At 39.9% G+C, this 19,760-nt stretch overlaps 2 protein-coding genes across 2 annotated transcripts; one reads left to right on the plus strand and one right to left on the minus strand.

The window, feature by feature from the left end:
* Window positions 1-5,650: 5,650 nt before the first annotated feature.
* LOC115053213 (zona pellucida-like domain-containing protein 1) lies at window positions 5,651-8,400 on the plus strand. The gene is made up of 10 exons (XM_029517780.1): window positions 5,651-5,693; window positions 5,876-6,004; window positions 6,204-6,430; window positions 6,537-6,727; window positions 6,842-6,914; window positions 6,997-7,094; window positions 7,208-7,291; window positions 7,378-7,549; window positions 7,929-8,028; window positions 8,243-8,400. Exons 1-10 carry the CDS (start codon window positions 5,651-5,653, stop codon window positions 8,398-8,400), a joined length of 1,275 nt encoding a protein of 424 aa, XP_029373640.1.
* Window positions 8,401-9,201: 801 nt separating this feature from the next.
* LOC115053575 (uncharacterized) lies at window positions 9,202-10,438 on the minus strand. Its single transcript, XM_029518400.1, has 3 exons — window positions 10,390-10,438; window positions 10,193-10,286; window positions 9,202-10,063 (listed from the first exon to the last, which is right to left on the minus strand). The coding sequence occupies exons 1-3, from the start codon at window positions 10,436-10,438 to the stop codon at window positions 9,202-9,204; spliced, it is 1,005 nt and encodes a 334-aa protein (XP_029374260.1).
* Between the last annotated feature and the right edge of the window lie 9,322 nt (window positions 10,439-19,760).

Genomic DNA, 19,760 nt, shown 5'->3' on the forward strand with positions numbered 1-19,760 from the left:
TATGGCGTCTGCTGGGGGAAAGAAACAAAACAGCAGGGAGATGGTCCAAGGGGTTGGCCTTGAAAAGGAGACATTGTTGATACTTTCGAGTGCTTCTTGTCCTTTTGCATGCAAACTCAAACCTCCTAGGCATACATTTGTGCGTTCGTGCAGCCTGTGTCCACTTACATTGCATTTCACATATAATGTCTTCCACATGTAATCAATAAAGCTCTTTGAGATCACACCGTGCACCCTGCTCCCTGCAGTCTCATTTTTGTCCTGTACACACACACACACACACACCGACAAAGGCTGTCTGGGGAAAAAATAGTTCAAAGGAGAAAAATAAGTGAGAAAGCAGAAGCAGCAAGAAAGAAGGCCTCAGAAACTCCAGTCCCTGCTAAAGGTTCACGTCAGTTTTTCCTTTTTCTTCTTCAAGTAAACACGCTGATCTCCTGTCATGTGATACAGCTGAGTTTATTGATCACAACTTTGAAGTGAAAAACTAAACAAAACAGAAACATCCAAATCTCTCATAAAAAGAAGTGTATATGGGAAACTGACTCAGACATCCCTCTGAAAATACTCTACATAGACAAACAGAGAGGACTAAAAGAGAGATAGGTAGAGTTAGAGATAAAGAGGAAGAGACTGAATGAGAGAGATTGCACATGGAGGAGGAAAATGTACAGTGGAAGAAGTGAAAATGACCTTTTCTCCCCCAGAGCCAGATTTCCTGTTCATTGCTTTGGGTTGGTTTCAAGGTATTGCAGTTATATTTTCACATAATGAATTATTGTGAAAGTCTGGGGCAATCATAGAAGTTACACAGTGAAACTAAACCATTCTGCACATTCTGGTCCAACTAAATCATCAGAATGCTGATGAGACTATTTCCACAAATGAGACTGGCAGATTAAATGTTGCTCTGAATCTACTGTAGTTAAATGACAGTACTTTAGCTTGTTGCTGTTGTTGCCTTTGTCAAGAAGCACTCCACTGCGATTTGCATTTGTGATCAGAATTGGTTCCAGTTAACAGGCTGAAGTTGTGGAACTATGCTGATATGAGTTCAACTGCTGTTTTCATTAAAATTTGACTTATGCCTGTTGTAATATGTGTTAGTTTACTGGCCTTTTTTTAAACCCCTCTCTTTGCTCTGACAGTAGCTTAAGATGCAGAACATGGAAATCAGTTCATATTTATTTTTATTTAAATAATACTTGCACCTTGTTTTTATCTGCTTTAGCGTTGTAAAAAGCCCGGAAAGGTTTTAATCTTTTAATGAACTAAAAAGTAGACTGGCAAAGAAAAAAAAAACTACAAAGAGTAAATGGATGACTATCTGTCAGCGATGGAAGTTTTACATCTGGAAAAGCAGATCAAAGAGAGAAAAAGACAAAGATGAATTTTAAGCTCACCACATCCTGCCGTTTATCCCTTGTGTTTTATGATTTCAATAACTGTCATCAGCAGATGACCTTGTAAGAGATGTAATGAATAGCTGCTGCTGAGTGGACAGACAAGCTCTATTGTCTACCACCTGGCTTCATGCCCGCCTTCTTTCTCCCAGCAGAAACATGAGTTTGTAGAAGATTTGTCAGACTGAACCTTTGGATGATTGTAACATGTGACTTGACTTGCTTTGGCTTTTAAAAGCTTGTGAAATTTTTATTTGATTATTGGTCATCACACGCAAAGAACATGTGATGAAGGTCTTTGGATGTGTAATACAAACACTGCTCCTGTTTAACTTTTTTCTCATCATCAATATGCTTACTGTAGGGCAAAGGATTATTTATGTGCATTAAGGAGGAAATTCAAATCAAAGAAATTAATCATAGGCATTCAGTCACAATGCATGAAAGGGGGAAAAAAATCTGTGAACTCGTGATCTTCTGGTTTATTTCTCAAAATAAATACAAGGAGAGAAAAAACACAGACACAAACACAACAGCAAGTAAAAAAATGTAACTAAAGCAATCGAATAAGGTCATGTTCAATAAGTAAAGTTCTCATGTTAACATGGTGCAAAAAAGTGATGGGAATTCTGGCTCTGTTTAGAGAGCTGGTTCTTGTGACACGGTTCACTAAACAGAAAAGAACTCTTTTGGCTCTCAGTGGCTCCTCAAATTTTTGTTGGTTAAATTACCCAAATAGCAAAATCACGTTGAATCAACGTTGATTTATGGTCAGGCAGAAATGCTGAATCTACCCAAAATGGAAATGAAAGCGCTCATTATGATTGATGTTGAATCAGCGCCATATTTTCAACCACATCTGACACTGAATCAACACTGATTCAACCATCATCCAAATGGTATTCTAAATGTAAATTTTAAACGGATATAAATGCCGCTATTATTTCAGTTCAAAATTACCTTTGTGTGCTTTAATTTGAACCATGAAATATAAAATTTGAATTGCTAAAAATAAAAGAGCACATTGTTTTGACCTTCACATTTACTCTGAAAACTTGTGAAACAACAGTAACAACTGAATTGAACAACAGAATGGGAGTGGGATATACCACCCGGCTTAAACGTTTTGACTGCCCCACTCCTTTCTGTCATGACCCAGAGGCAGCTTCTATATGTCATAACCTATTACACACAAACTTTAAGAAGATTTACTTGTAAAAAATTACGTCCACGGCATATGGCGATCAAATTGGACTGTATGAGGCACCCCTAAATGGTCTGACCCAGTTCTGCACATCGAAACAGCATTGTTGAAAAAATATTGATTCAATGTTGGCGTATCAATCATCAAACTCAGTCATTATTCAATGTTGATTCAATGACATATTTTCAACAAGAAATGTTTAGAAGGTTGATCTGCTGTTGCTTTTTCAACCCTAACCCCTAACCCAAACCCTAACCCTGCTCAGTGCTCATGTAATCGACCAATCACGTGTGGCTTGAACAAAAAGGAAAAAAGACAAAAATGAAGTGAGTCAGAACCAGGCAGAATGTGGTTCCCGTCGTTCATTTCAAAGAGCCAGCTCTAAGAGCCGTATCATTTGCGACCGACACATCACTAGCGTAAATAAATAAACGTACATCAACCTCTTATTAGAACAGTTGCCCCATCTAATGGTAAAAAAAAAGGTTGAATTGAAAGTAAATGTTAAAATGCTGAATCAGCTAATTGGGAAGAAGTCCAAGTGAAAAACAGAGCCCATTAGTGATTAATGGGAAGTGAAACAAGTGAAGCTAAGAAGGGTTAATAAACAAACACTTGAAAAAAAATGTATACTGTAGGAGCTAATATGTATAAATTGTTCCATAAGCATTAGAACTGTATTGTTAATGTATGAGCAGACCATTTTACCATCTTTTCACAGGTAAACATGTGCATCACGATTCTGGCTGAGACATTGTTAGATTCATTTGCTAGGTGGCCCACGGGCCCAAGCTCTCTGTGCAAACAAAACCTATGTTTGCACAAAACAAGAACAAACGCCTTTGTGCTTTTTTCTCATTTTGACCAGCAGATGACACCAAAGGACTCGTGACAGAAGACAGAACAGAGCACTCTCTTTGGAAGGCACCAGTTCATGTTCACTAGTGCCACTCAACAGTTACAATACTATACTAGACAACAATTAAGTGCTGATAAAATGGTGCGTCACTTGAATGCTACACCTTCTTGGGGCTTTGTATTTGAATTACAGATTAAAGAACATTACATTTATCTAACACTACATAAATATGTTATTTTCTCATAAAAATGTTACTCTGTTACAAACATTTAATATGGTTTATTACTTCATGTGTAACAGCGTGGCCATAAGACATTCTAAGATTTCAAAGAAAATCTACTGCCAGTCATTGCAACACAAGTGTACTCTTTTTCTTGTCGGCATATAGGAAAAACAAAATCATGGTGTGTACATACACCCACACTAATGGTCTGCTTCGTTGTACATGCCCACAGCGTACAGTACTGTTTTCACAAGCTTCACAGTGTATCTTCTTTCTTCTGAATCTAAATCTGTCTGCTCCCCTGGGCCTTGCTTTCGTTGTTTGCTAATGCGATTGTATGTCGTTAACCATTGTTGTGCTTGGTGAATTATTATCACAACACAGTCTGGTGTCTTACTTAGGACTTGAGCCTTCTTATTCAAAGGCATTGTGACTTTGTAGTTAATTTCTGTTCTATTTGGCAATACATTCATGTAGCAAAATATTTATAAACCCATATATAAGCAGCATGTGAATTGAATGCAGTGAATACATCTCAAATCTCAACCACGTCTTTTTATCCTTAAATAATTTTTTAGGTGGCCAGGAGATAGGAGTAATGTCTCAGCCTATAAAGGAATGCTTTATCTTTACATTTATATATTTAATATATCTAATCTGTCAAATTACATAGGTAAAAGCTTTTGTTTTTTCATGTGAGACAATTCTGGGGAGCAAAATCTTATACTTCCAAGCTGTTATTTGCTGGTTAGAGGATTATTTCATTGAGGTATTATTCTTGGTTTATTCCCACCTATCAATTGATTCTGATGTCCAGAAACCTTAGCATGGCCTGCAATTACAACTTTCCCTCCAGCCAAACACAATAGTAAAGGGTAGTGGTAAAATGAAATGGAGAATGTGATTAGACTGCAAAGGAATGGCCAACAAGCTGTTTCCAAACAAACTGTCCTGGGAGGGAAACTCCTCAGACACCGATGAGGACGGGTTAGATTGTACATGAATGACTCATTTGTGGATAGTGTGTCAAATGCCCTCTCTCACCATAGGCACTTTGGCAAAAACAGTGATGCTCCTTTTCATCATATATTTCTGAGGAACAATGGGGGCTTCTCAGTTGAGCGGTAACAGTTGTGGCCTATAGCTATACTGACTAGCTCTAATGTAGTTCTATAGAGACAAAAGATGAGAGGTTTGACATGGAAGGGATATTAACAGAAAATCCTCCTGTTTGGCTGAGTGCTTCATACCTTCTGGCGACCGCGATCACCTTTCCGGTCTTTGAGGTGTTTTACTCTCAAGACAAGGCTCCGCTATTTAAAGCAACTCTAGACAATGATTTTTACATTTTGCAAAATGTATCCAATTTCTCCTCTTTATGTTCTGAATATAAATTTGTAATTCATTCAGTATAGTATCAGTAAAAGGGATTATTTTTCCAGTAAATTCTGATTCATCATGTCTTCTCCTTTTAAAGGGATTGTTAGCATTTGAATTGTGTTACTCAAGGAACTGCTGGGTTTTATGAATGTTACCTGGATTGGGTGGGAATATATACAGTAGGAGAAAATCAGTGAAACTCTGTCCTATTCAACAACCAGGTTTTCCCCAATTGGCCCTTTGGATCGAACTGTGAGCATCATTTGCTTCAGCACAAGCAGTCAGAAACTTTAGCCCCCATCGCCTTTCTTTGACAATTTTGTATTATAGAGGGAAATGCGAGACAGCAGCGAACCTGAGAGAGGTGTGTTATACCCACTAACATATTAATCTGCCTGGTGAAGATGTGACAGTGAACCCTGCCAGGAGGTGATGCTGTCTTATTGAGGAGTCACAGAGAAACATGGAGAAAGTACATGTAATTGTGTGTGCTTACATAGGTATCTATAATTAGCTGATGGGAGGGCTTGAAAGACCCACCTCTGCTTTAAAGTGTCTTCAAGCTATAAAAGTCCCAATGCATGAAAAACATCAGTGACAAACACCTGCTGAGGTACCAGCACGGTAAGAGTCTTTGGATTGTCACGTTGGGCGCTATTTGACATTGATTTCTTTGCATTTGAATTTCAACACTTAGAACTAATTGTAGAGTGATAAAAGTACCAATTACTCCCTCTGGTCTCACTCAGGCTAACATGGCTTTTTTTTTGGTGTTATTTGTTGATGAGATTGGTGACTTTTCTCAGGACTGGTCAGTGTGGTGCAGCCGCCTTCAGACAGGATGAATCTTTACCTTTGTTTCCCTCTGCTGCTTACGGTCCTGCATCCTGCTCTGTGTCTCTACAACTGCTCTTCTGAGTATGATCGGACCCCAGGTTGGTTTAACTTTTAATTCTAAGTGAGACGCATAATACTGTTTTGCAGTATGAACTGCACAAATCATAGCAGATGCATCAGTGTTTAAGTTATGGACCTTTTCTCATCTTATCCCAGCAGCTGGATAGTTACATAAATTTCCTCATATTTCTTAAAAGGAAAATGCGCTTTTGGTTCCTCCTATTTATTCCTTTGTAGACAACTCAGACCTGATAGTTGACTGTGGTACCAGTACGATCACTCTGGAGATCAACCTTTGTACTGCTCAGTGGGCGGGTTTCAATACCTCAGACCTGGCTCTGAATGGGAACCACAACAATTCCGATTGCAAGGGCTCTGTCGACACTACTGTGAACCCCCCCATCGTTCGTTACCAGCTTCCTGTTAACCACAGTCTGGATAATCCCTGTCGCCAATCCCTGCAGGTCAGAATTTTACTTGCACAATATGTTCAATTCTGTTGGTAAGAAAAAAGAAAAGACATTAGATGGAAATTTCTTTATGTGGAGCAGCTCTAACTGTGTTTTACAGATTGTGGATGAGATCCCAGATCCCTCTGGTCCCTTCAGCAGCTTCCTCAGTATCCAGTCAGTTATCATCACCGGGTTCATTGACACACCTAGATCCGACCAGGGTGTGATCAGCTACTCCACAGACCTCTACTATCACTTCTCCTGCCGCTACCCACTGGAGTACCTGATCAACAACACACAGATTGTTGCGTGAGTGATTACTTTGTGCAGTTATAAAGGCAACCAGTTGATTACCCCTTTGGATTTAAAATAAGGTATGCTGTAAATGATAAACATTGATTTTCGTTTTTCCATGCTCTTTAGCTCTTCAGTTTCAGTGGCGACCAGTGACAGAAATGGAACATTTATTGATACACTACAAATGGCTGTTTTTAATGTAAGTATTTAATAGCATTCAGCTGATTCAAATACACTTTACAGCTGTTTCTCCTGATTTATATTTGCCTTTTTTCCTCCAGGACTCGGATTATGGTTATCCACTAGTGGTACCTTCAACAGGACTTGAGCTACGAACCAGGATTTATGTTGAGGTCAAGGCCGTCAACCTCACAGGAAAGTAAGTAAAGCCCAGTTGGTCATATTGAATGTGTTTATAACTAAACAAATACTGAAATGGAAGTCATCACAGCGTGTGCCAAAGAGTAACTCACTGGCCCACTGTCCTTTTAGTTTCCATATCCTGCTGGATCATTGCTTCAGTACTCCAACTCCCTACAACATATCACAGAGCGAGCAGCACAACTTCTTCACTGGGTATGGGGGCCTGCACCATTCGTGCAAATAAAACTTTTGCACCATATTTTTTTAAATACATGCTAAAAAACATTGACCTCCATTAGCTGTTCAGTTGATCAGCGGACGTCGGTGTCAATCAATGGCCTCTCCAAGTCTGCCAAGTTCAACTTTGAGGCCTTCCGCTTTGTTCAGCACCATAACCAGGCAAAGTCCAGCATCTACTTGCACTGCATACTACGGCTCTGTGAGCCCAGCAAATGTGAAGAGCTACTGTCTGTAAGTTGAGCAGTCAGGAATAATTAATTTTTCTGTAAAGACATCAGAGGATGCAATGGAAATAGTTTTTTTTACACCTGCTAAATAACATATAATAGAAATAAAAAATAGCTTGTCCTCAGTGTTAAGCTGTTGTGTTAAGTTGTTTTGTGATAATTTTAAGGTGATAGTGAGGGAATGATAGGGAATCTAAGGAGAGAGATCTTCAACGATGCCAACAAAGCGCCTTTAGACAGGCATCAGTGCAATTCATCCATTAAGATTTTTATTGTAAATTTTTATCACAAAAAAAACCAAACAAACAATAAAATCGCATTCTATTTCTTAAAATGTATATTGAAAATCCATAAAGTTATTTAGGATGTTTACTGTTTTTCAGTCCTGTAGTAGCAGAAGAAAAAGGTCTGTGATTCCCTTTGGAGAAGAGAGCAAAGAGTCAGCCACTGTTTCAGTCGGACCGCTTTACACCGCTCAAGAAGGTTTGATCTGCTCGCAAAAAACACACTTCTTAACTTTTTCATCTACTTTTTAAATGCCACAATAAACTACCTTATCTTTCCTCATTATAAAGGCAGGCCCTATGCAGCCGCCTACAGTGAGTATACTTTAATCGCATAATAAACTCAGAAATGCATCCTTATATTTGGTCATTTTCAAATGAAATCTCAATTCCCTTCCCTTTGCATCCATCAGGTAATGACATAGCACCAGAGAAGGAAGATTTAAATGTGACAGGCCTGGTGGTGGGGGTGGTGTTTGGGTCAGCTGCTGCTGCCATGCTGGTTCTTGGTGGTTGGTTCGTCCTGAAGAAGCTTTATTGGACAGGAAGATTACGTAATGTGCTTGGCTGATGGATCCACCAACAACATGCCTTGTCATCTGACAGATATTCTCCTCGACAACTCTGATAATGTTGTGATTTTTCACTGATAGCCAAAAACAACAGATAGCTTTTTCTGGCTTTTTCTGTATCATGCATTTAATACTAATATTTGCTGGCCTCAACTAAGAGTAATAAAGAAACAAACTAGATACTTCAACCATAGAAAAAAATGAAACAAGAGTAATTTGAATATTTTATGAAAGTATTAATCTGCTTTGAGAATGCCTGAGAGGCTAACAATTTTACAGGTGTCTTTTTTTGGGGGTTTTGTACAGAATCTTGAATGCATTGCTTAAAATATATATTTAAGCAAACATGAATATGGAATATATATTTTATACACATTTGAAATAAAGTTTAAAAAAAGTTTGGTTTTGCGCTCTGCCTTACAATAGGAAGAGGTAATTTGAATATCAATAACTTTACTTCCATGACCTGACCTTGGATAGGCAGATACAGATGAATGGAATAGCTTTACTACCAAACAGCATCTTTTTGCAAGGTACAGTGGACATATGCTGACAATTACACACTTATTCACAAAGAGAATCAAATGAAAACATCAATCAAATCCATACTTTCATAAATATTGGCTATTTGCCTGGCAAAAAAACAAAAACAAATCCCCATCCCCCAGAAAACTAAAACAAACAAAAAAAAAACCCCAAACAAATTCATGATAAGAATCACTTTTTATGGCAATGGTAGTAAATTAACATTTCTTAATTTATAATGTATCATGTTTCCTAAATATGTACAGGTGTCTTTCTCATTGCACCAAGTGCAGAATGTCCTGGATAAGAGCAGAGAGTTTAACTGAGAAATCCTCCTGCAGAGACGCACCAGGCTGTATGGAAGGGGGGAGAAATGAAGGAGACAGACTGGAGGCCCTGTGGCCTTCTAGCTCCTTTTCCAGTTCTTGAAAAAACTTTGCCATGCGTGCCTGAGAAACTTCAGTCTGTAAGGCTGCATTTTGGCAGAACTGCTTGATACTGGCTGCCACTTCAGCCTTAAGCCGCTGTGGCGCTTCAAGCAGAAGAGCAAGGTCTGCTCTGAGAGCCTCTATCCTGTCCTGTGTCTCCACCCTCAGTGAATTCACTTCCTCTCCCAACCTGGAGCTTGTTATTTTCCAGATGTCTGACTTGTCTACTTCTTCCTCGCTAGTACTAATCTCTCTCAGATGTTCAATCACCTCGACAGATTTTGTTTGGAAGTCACTGATGATGTCAGCCATTTTGAAGCTGCCGTGCTCCAGGGTTTGGGTCATCCAGTGGAAGGCCTCTTGATAGAGAGCCGGACTGGCTTCAGACTGGGCCTCCGCTGACTCCAAACTCTTGAAATAGAGGCTCAGTTGGCCACAAAGATCTTGTGTGCTGCTGCTGAGAGAGCTCTGTAGCTGTTGGGTAAGGGGAGCCAAACGCTCCCTCATGCTGGCCAGGGTGGAATAGAGGTGGGTCGGAGATGGGGCCAACCTCTCCTGTAGCTCAGCCAGCTCTTGGCGCACACGGATACGCAGACGCTCTGACTCCATATTGATTTTGTGCTGCATCTCCTGTGCCACAGGGTTATTGTTGTCCCTTTCCTCTTGGCTGTAAAGATTGTTGCTGTCTATGTGACTCTTGTAGATCCCGCTTTGGAAAGACAGACAGATACACTTAGATGTAACACATTCAACAATTCACACATTCACTTTAAATCAGTGCACGGATGTACGTTTTTGAGAATTCAGCTGGTTAAAAGTCCTGAACGGAATCACTCACTCCACATCCTTTGTGAAGTTTATCTTGTCATGAACCTGGTTGGCCTTTGAATTAATCCAAGTGATTTCCCTCGTGTTACGATGAAGTGGGTATGCTACAGATTAATAAATGAGATGTGAAAAAAAATGAACAGATGAACAAATTAAAAAAGCTTGCTCCAGAATAAAGGATACTAAATGATATTTAACGATTAATACCTGAAGTTGCCAAAAATGAAAGAGTGAAGAGGATGACTTTTAGATGCATTTTTATCTTTCTGCAGAAGAACAGATGAGAGAAGTGTATAACATTTTTACATCTGAATAAAAAACTATAGATTTTGAACATTTCTGTAAATTAAACACAACTCCTTTTACATTCACAATTGAAGTGCGCAAAAAGATTAATTTGTTAAAGAGTTGCTGGCCTTTACCTGAGGATCAGGGATCTACAGGGTAACTGCTCCTCTCATCTGCCTTATAAAGGTTTGTTATCAGAGTGGCTGCACAAACCCTGCCTGTGTCAACAGTCAACACGTGGAGGGTCACACTGATGATAGTGCACAACATGCACATACATTACACAGGGAATTACTTACACACACACACACACACACACTCTCTATGAATGGAGTTACACCACTGGTGACCATTAAAAAAAAAACAAAAAAAAAAACTTAACAGCATTTTTGCAGTATTGATTTCAGGAAGTGTCATTAAGGATGTCCTACTTTAACAGAAAGTCTCAAAGGGAGTAAATTGTATCTAGCACTATATGATAACAATAATATATAACTATAAAAGTAAGAAAAATAACAATTTTATATATATATATATATATATATAGTTCAAGGATTCACTGATTAGTGCTTTAATGATTGATATAAAAAGACTGCAGACAAATTGAAAACATGTTTGAACTCTGCACCAAAAAAAAAAGGAAAAAGGTTCAACAAGTTCACGTTTATATGTTATAGTCAGCTGCAAGTTTAGGCTGCATTTCTGGCTTTGTATGTAAAAGCTCCACTTTGCCAGGAAACAGAATTATATGAATATTTACAGTGAGGTCCCCAGTTTGATACAGTGTCTGATGTGGCTTTTGAAGAATTATGGAAAATTTAAAGAGGGTTTAATTTTTTTTTATATTTTAATTTTATTCTGTATTCAAGGTTGGTACTGATAAAGCCTTGATTATCATGGTTTGTTTTGGATGCCTGACAATCAACAGTTTACACTATTTGTTTGTATTGCTAATCTGGACAAAACAGCTCAAAAGAGTCCAGGTAAACATTGCCAATTGTGCTAAGTTTTTTTTTTTTTTTTTCAAAATAAGGAATGCCTTGTTTAGATGCTGATTTTAAAGAGGAGGTCTTTACATCTACAGTTTGAGGTGCTTTTGCTTTAATTGTCCCATAATTGTGAACAAAATGGCCTCATATTTCTAATGATTCCTTGTTTGTGATTGTAAAATCTAATGTGTAGGTTTTTCCCCTGTGACATGGATATCTGAGTGAAAGTTGAACCTGTTCAGTTAGGTAAGTTAGGAGTTGTCATTGGAGGATCATAGTCCATTGCTTCCATGATGAAATATGCTGGTTATTTCAGTTATCAAAGTCCAACATTTATTTCAATACAACAACAGTGTCGAAAAAGGGCTTACTGTACATGAAAATAGCACAGTTGAATACTTTCTGCACTACCTCCTGTGTGCTCACTGAAGAATTTATACCCGCGGGGAATCTCATAACTTCTGATATGAATGCCTCAGTGCATGGTAAGCGAAAATGAAGTCACCTGTTTCATTTCAATGTGGAGCAAAGTGCATCTCAGAGGTATCTTGTAGGAATCTGATCTTGGTTGTACACTGGAGTACAGAGCATCACAGGAGCTGTGCAACCTGAAGGTCAATGGCTTATGTGGAAAAATGAAGAGCGTTAACTGTGTCACTGTGTACATTTTGTTTCATTTTTTTGTTGAAAAAATTCCTTTTTGCAGGAAAAAAGAATAAATAACAATCACCTAAAATATAAATAAAACAAAAACATAAAAACTAAAAAACAGTTAACCATGAAGACAGAACCCTGACCTTATTGGCATGGATTTCCAATCTTACCTGTAGACTCCTCCCACCAATTTGCCATGTGAAATATAAATTAAAGTGATGAAGGCAGGTTGTTCAACGCTTTTAAGCTGCTGGTGCATCTTATAAAGCAAAGCTGCCTTGATGTAGAGTGTGAGCCAAATCATTAATCAGCTTCACGGTAGAACTGAGAGGAACAAACACAGTAAAGTGATACTTTCTGTTTCGCAGTCACTTTCCAACCAGAAACCTGCTCGCAGTCGCTGTCACCTTACCTCACTGGCCTCATCAATCATTCAGAATGTCACTGAAAGTTATGCAAACTAACTACCCTGCCACTTACCTTCCAGCTCTTTCTACCAGTGGGCAGATCATGTTATAGGTGCAGACCTACAGCAGTCAGGTGAGGTTTATCAAGATAATAAGCTGGATACAGCATCTTCATAACTCTCTTGGCTATGGCCAAAACAAAACAGGGAACCAAGACGCTATTCACAGCTCCTGGATGAAAAAGAATTGTGAAAAGTTAGTTTTTTGACTCTGCCCCCCTAATCTTTGACAAGCAGACAAGTCAACAATGTGTAAGACATTTAAATACGAGAGTTTTGGATTCTTGTTGTGGATGTTTGCTTCTGTGCTAACTCTGGCAAAGGAAAACAACTTCAGTCATCATTACCAGGAGAGGCCACTCTGTCAGCCAGGTAGGCTGTCCTGATTACATACTACAATTGTACATACTACAATTTAATTTAAATATATATATAATATATATATAATGTACATCATTACAAAAATGTGGCTGATGTTTGATCCATCCCAAAAACTCTACTTTACATAATGTTCTTTACATAGGCACATGCCTATGTACCAGTGGTGGGAAGTTCTGATCTTTTTACTGACTCAGGTCTTTTAATCTTGTTCAGTAAAAGGAACAAATCTTTTTTCAAGTCTTTGGTTCATTTCGTGCATTGGAACCAGTGTGGCGCTGTAGCTGTCATTTGAGCAATGACGGAAAAAGCACCAAGAGCAACATGGTCTGCTTCACTTGGCATATAATGCACAAGTTTGATTTTGTTAAACTTTTAAGCCATATCCTACTGAGGTGGAAATGATTATTTCATTTGCCAGTAGGAGAGGGCTCTGCCTATCATTAAAAACTTCTCATTCTGTGATGGCTGTTCACTTCAGCCTACCTGGTCACTGAAGACCTGTAGTGTATGAATTTGTTCCAACAGAAAGACAAATTAAAAATCCATCCAATAGCTCTCCTCTCCAGTAATAACAGCATTGGTCATGTTACTGCTGTAACCACTAAAATAATGAACAAAAGACCCGAAGACCCGTAGTTATGAGTTGTGAACGAATCACTCATTTCTACATTGAGCCTGCGCAGCGGCCATGACACAAGTGAACGAGAGACTCAGATCAGAAGACCCGTACTTGTGAGTCGTGAACGAACCTGAGCGTGTGGTGCGCATGCGTGTACAAGGGAACTAAAATGAATCACCCCTGAGATGACTTTCTTTCTCCTGAGTCATACAGAAGATTCGTTCAAAATGAACGACACATCACTAATGGACGCTGGTGTAACTAACCTCACCGATCACTACAGTCGGCTTTTCGGCGGGTGTGTCGCCCAGTGGGGGGCCTGTTGGCGGTGAACCGGGCTGCTGCCTAAGACTCTGCCTCTTGTCTCGGATGGCCCCCCAGCCGTCCTGAATAGATCCCGGCTGCTTGGGAGCTGCTGTCGGGGAGGAAACTCTCTCGGCTGCCGCAGGAGCTGCTCCAGCTACAGGAGGGCGGCTAGCTACAGTAGCATAAGCTGGGCTAGCTGATTCTCACCTCCGGCTCTGCCGTCATCCTGCATCTATGACAAGAAGCTGGGGTGGACAGCAACGAAGTAAATGTACTTCAGTACTGTACTTAAGTACAGTTTTTGAGTATCTGTACTTGAGTATTATTTTGGGGGATACTTTCTCTTTCACTACATTTGAAGGATACATTTTGTACTTTTTACTTCACTACATTTCTGTTGTTACTCGCTACTTTAGCATTAACATCGCTAGTCTAAAATTACTGTTCATTATTTTTAATTGTAATTGTTTTTGTAACACACACACACCTCTGTGTGTGTATAATCCTCACCCTACCTGGATTATTTCTCCATAATGATTCTTCATTATAAATCGTGGCCGTATTACCTGAACACGCATTAGCTTGTATTCAGAGTTTGGATGTCTTCTGACATCACTGACAACAACACGGTCCAACTCCTCATCAGTCACAGCTGGACACAGGTCTGTCTTTCTGCACGCACACACACACACACACACACGCACAACAAAAACATTAACAAGATTAATGTGCCGGTCCTTGTGTGTGTAATTAAATAGTGAAATAATTATATATTTTTTTTACATTTAATGAACTGATATATTAAATTCAGCCCCTTTTTCCTCCATAAACATGTCATCTCAGTGGGTGATTCGTTCTGTTTTTTTCCTGGTCCATATTGTCTGGTCTCCTCTGGTCTCCGGTTGTAGACTGGTCTCGTCTGGTGTGTTCCGGCCTCTGGAGGGGTGCTGTCACCGGTGTAGGTCATGGGGGCTGGTGTCTGGTGACTCTAAAGTGTCCATAGTGTGACTGATGGACCGCACAAATCAGGAAAAGTGGTAGATGAATTGTGATGTGATATGGATTATGTGAGTCCAATCCTCCACAGAGATGGGACTAGACTGGACCCCCTGACCCCTCCAGAGACTAGAGACTAAACCGGATCCCTCCACAGGCTGGGCCCCTCCAGAGACTAGAGACTAAACCGGATCCCTCCACAGGCTGGACCCCTCCAGAGACTAAAGACTAAACCGGATCCCTCCACACACTAGAGACAGCATTGGTGATGTTACTGCTGTAACCACATGAATAATGAACAAAAGGCCCAAAGACTCTTACTTTTTGGTTGTGACCAAATCAGCCATTCCTACACAGAGAATAGGTAGCAGAAAGACCTGTTTATGAAAATGTGACGTGTACAACAGCTAGATCAGAAAGGAGAGAGGTTGGTTTCTTCAGCTGACCCCCACCAGGATGCCTCCCACTTTGTATAGTCTAAATACACAGAAGAACTATAATGAGCATGACTCTACAAACAAATGTGTACATAACAAAGTCAGAGCAACCATATTACATCTTATAGGTTTCTATTGCCCACCGGAGAGCTTTGGCCCAGTACCCTGCCCCAAAGGAACCTACGGGCCAGCTGCTGGTGCTAGTTCGATAGACAGCTGTCTGAAGTGCCCACCTCACCACTACTGTCCAAGACCAGGCTTGTCTGCTGCGCTGGCCTGTGGTTCCATGGCTCAGCAGCCTCTTACTGGACAAGACAGCTGCATTTGCACAGGAGAGGGACAAAGTTTTCAGGTGACCAAGTGTTTTCACATGATAGTAAGATTAAACCAGTCATTTCTGTAGCAGTCAGGTGCATTTACTCTGGTTGTCACATGATTCTGTACCAACATCACCATGCAGTCCTTTATTGTACTTTTCCCCAGTACACGCAACCTTTATTCTATAAATTTAGAAACTACCACTAACATTTCAAAGCCATTATTTTTGTTACTTTTGAGCCCTGAGATACAACCAAGAAATGAATATAGTTTTGAGAGCTTCCTCACAGACCATCAGTAACTTTACACTGAACAATCTGTAGCTTCAAGCTGAAAGAACTGAAGATCAGGTTCCCTTTCAGTGGGGTCCTGTTTCCGAGTCTACTGCAGTTTGCATGAATGTTGAGTCCTCCATTCATCAGATCATGATAAGGGGAATGAGATTTTTTTTTATTTGACTTCTGTAAGGTAAGAAGGAATGGTGGATGAAAATTTTTAAGGACTCTGTGAAGTAAAGTTGCAAGAAAGAAAGACAGGAGGCAATGATTGTTGGAAACCAATATAGGAAGGAATCAATTAAGTAAAAACGGAAGTTCAAATCACCAAGACTAGGATGGAAGGAAACAATGTAAGAAGGAAAGTGAAGAAAAGAATTAAGCAATCAATGAGGGAAGTCAAACAGATGAAGAAAGAAATGAATGGAAGGAGGAAAAGAAAAACAGATGCAGTTTGATACACACACATAGACTTTGTACATGAATGTATGACCAAATTAACATATTAGATAACAAACCGACTACAGTGTGAACTGAATATATCATTGCACAACACTGTGTCTGAGTGTCTTAACCCTTCCGCCTTCTCTGTAGGTCAGTGATGGGCGGTGCCACTGTACCATCGGCTATCAACCTACCAAGAATGGAAATGTGTGTAAACACAAATTTTATGATGTCTGCAGAGATGGAAAAACACGTACGCAGTATGGAGGCTGCCTGGACAAACATCAGTGGTCACTTCACTGTAGGCAGCAGGTTTGAAATCACACGTGAGCACTAAAAGTAGGACAGAGATAATCAGTTTGTCTTTGACAAATTGACCTGGCAAGAAACCCATCCCAGTATGAATGAGGTTGATTGAGAAATACAAGTTAAGTTGTAAACAGAGATCTGTTTACAGAAAACGTCAATAAAACATACTCTGCAATTGCAGACAGGGCTAATCAGAATGATTTACAGGCTATATGCCTTTGCCCTATTTCTTTAATTAATCCGATAGTGCTTTATTTGGTAGAGGATTGTATTAGTTCAGCCAAATGTTTAACTAAAGCATGCTTCCTGAAACTGTTGTTTAGAAAGGCCTTCACTGTTGCCCCCTTGCAGTGTTTATGTTAGTCATTGTCCCAGTCTTTGGGACACATGGCCTTTCACCTAGTTATACACTCAGAGAGAAAGTTAGCTGAAAATACTACCAATTCTTTCAGCATGAATTAAAAATCCCCACTTGGTTTAAAAAAGGATTTGACTAAAACACCTTGTGCTGATACTACCTTTGCACTGGTTACTCTTCTACAGGTGTGTCTATCTGCAGAGGACTATCATGGGTATGATAGAGAGCTGGGTCTCTGTGTTTGTAAAGAGGTTCCTGGAACAGTGCTATGTGGAGACCTCTGTAGGAGCAGGCCAGCTGATGAACTGCACCTCCATTGCAGAACCAGTGGAGATCTGGAGCTGGTGTGGAGCCATGACAGTAAGGTGAACAAAGGCAGCTTTTGAGTTACATAAATAACATGCTCATATCCATAATGGTATTTCCATGAAATTGGACTAAGATTAAACATAGTAAAGCATTGCCTGAGTGATGCTATTTGAACACACAATGCATATAATACCTTTACTCATTGTATCTACTTTCACCAGCAGTAAAAGAGACAGGTGTCTTTTGTGTTATAAATGGTAAACTCTGTTATTGTGCTTGTGCAGGTCTTGGCTGTCTCAGGCCGTGAGCTTGAGATGCTTTTTAAACAGTGGGACTCCCAGGGGACTCTACTGTGCAGCAGCCATCCCACTTCCACACGTCCTGTCTACATTGTTCTGACGACAGGTGCAGAGACACACATTAACACATGCACAAACAAACACAACCAGCACTTGATTTCTTTGTCCTTTTTCCTTTGTTTTGCATTTCTCCCGGCTGGTTGCCTACAGACACAGGCTTCCTTGGTCTCTTGAGTGGCCTCCCAGAGGAGCTTCGTCGACTGTTTCCTGTCATCAAACCACAGGACCTCAACAGCTCAGCTGGTTTGTTACAATGTTTCCTCATCATTTTTAAATCACAGATAACAATAAATACAAGAATAACTGGTGATTGTCAGATGGGTATCTGCAAACTAATGATTAATTCATGCACTAATGAAGGTTTTATAATAATGATTTTTAGTGGAAAGGTCTGACTTTCAGAAGGAGGTCACTGAAGTCGAAAATATCAGTCATGGAAGTAGAAAAACTAATTCCAGCAGGACAAGGGAAGACAAGAGAGATGCGAAGGAAGAACTGAAAAGTGTTACTGGAGTTCACAATCCAACAGCATGTCTCAATCTGGGTGATGTTATACTGTTCACTGTTGACATGCATCACTATCCTCAGTATGACCTGTAAGTCATTCTCCAGGGATAAACATTTCCTGTCATTAATCTGTGTTGTACCTTTGTTTTACACTCACCATCTTACTCACTTACCCTTACACTTAAGTCCATGTCTTTCAGTGACAGCCTGTACAACACAAACAAAGACTTCGACTGGGGCACATTCAGGCAGCTGAAAGAGGAGCTGATGCTGTCTTGGACTCCTCCCAGTTTCTTTTCAGTGCTCTTTAGCCAGCCTGGCGTATATGTTTTTACACTGAGCAGCCATCAGCACAAACACTTGGTAACTCAATTTGATAAAATGATTAAAAGAAGCCTTCAAACAGTTTTCATTTTAAATTAATATTTGCATGCCTGACCAAATGGCATTAAGAATTCCTGCCACTTAACATGACGTTTTCCAAAGCATATTAGTATTCTTGTGCATTTGCTGGTAGGGTACTTGAACCAAACAACAGATAAAAGAGCAGAACAACTGAATAGAGAAAAGATTTTGTAGCATACACAACTTGAAACATATAGTTTGTGCCACAATTACCCTTTTTTCTTTGTTTTTGTTTTTTTTGTCCCATTCTAATATGAATACACAGATTAAAATTAAAACACTGTCAATCAGTGTTTCAACAATCTTAATTTTTTTCTTACTCAGTATGTGCGGGTGATGCCTGCAGGGGTCCAGTGTTATGAGGCTGGCCCCTTCTTCCCCAGCATCCCTCGTCATGTGACCAGGGTTGGAATCAGTCGGAGACGCAACCTTTTACTTCGGCCAGATTGGTTGGTGACTGGAGGATTGCTGTTGGGAGCTGTGGTTGTGCTCTGTTTATGTGTTACCGTTCTGGTTAGTGCAGACACACAGACCTATGCTGCCACTTCACATCAAATACAACGCATTCATAAATCTATCCCATGTGTAGATCCTGTTTCGTGAATATGGATGGCCAGCGAAGGAAAAAATCAAAGCACGGTATCGCTTGTTGCAGCTGGCTTACCACATGGACGATTACTCATCGAAAGTTTCAAGGGTGATCTCACTGAGGAAGACTCACCGAAGCCAACAAGCCAGAATGGCACGGGACACTGTGCAAGCAGGTGAATTGTTGCATTTGAAACCAGATACAAAACTACTCCTCTCTTTTAGTGAAAGCCAAAAGGACACTAGTTACATAAGTTACATGCAAACAGAATCTACAATCTGCGCACACACACGCAAACTTTGTTAGTCTTTGAAGACTTGTAGCCTCTTATGTAACACTAATAGTGACCCTTGGGTGCAGCTCCCACCCAGGCAATACTGTTGAAAAGGCTCTTGTCATGGACCTCATATCTCCTGCTGTGACTAACAGATAAAAATAGCAGCACTCCAAATGTCATGCAACTCAGGAAATAACATCAAATTACATCAGCTCTAGATGATGCACTGTGGCATTGAAATTGTCCAATTATGAAAGATCCTTCATATTTTGATAACAATAAAGGAGGTGTG

The sequence above is a fragment of the Echeneis naucrates genome, chromosome 13, assembly GCF_900963305.1.
Source record: "Echeneis naucrates chromosome 13, fEcheNa1.1, whole genome shotgun sequence".
Taxonomy (NCBI): domain Eukaryota; kingdom Metazoa; phylum Chordata; class Actinopteri; order Carangiformes; family Echeneidae; genus Echeneis; species Echeneis naucrates.

What these genes read in the sequence shown, in the direction of transcription:
- LOC115053575 (XM_029518400.1), bottom strand. Translation starts at nt 10,438, where the DNA reads ATGCATCTAAAAGTCATCCTCTTCACTCTTTCATTTTTGGCAACTTCA. An exon ending in TTCATTTTTGGCAACTTCAG is followed by an intron (nt 10,287 to 10,389) that starts GTATTAATCGTT and finishes ATTAATCTGTAG; the next exon opens with CATACCCACTTCATCGTAAC. An exon ending in AACTTCACAAAGGATGTGGA is followed by an intron (nt 10,064 to 10,192) that starts GTGAGTGATTCC and finishes GTCTTTCCAAAG; the next exon opens with CGGGATCTACAAGAGTCACA.
- LOC115053213 (XM_029517780.1), top strand. Translation starts at nt 5,651, where the DNA reads ATGAAAAACATCAGTGACAAACACCTGCTGAGGTACCAGCACG. An exon ending in CCTGTCGCCAATCCCTGCAG is followed by an intron (nt 6,431 to 6,536) that starts GTCAGAATTTTA and finishes TGTGTTTTACAG; the next exon opens with ATTGTGGATGAGATCCCAGA. An exon ending in GCTTTACACCGCTCAAGAAG is followed by an intron (nt 8,029 to 8,242) that starts GTTTGATCTGCT and finishes TGCATCCATCAG; the next exon opens with GTAATGACATAGCACCAGAG.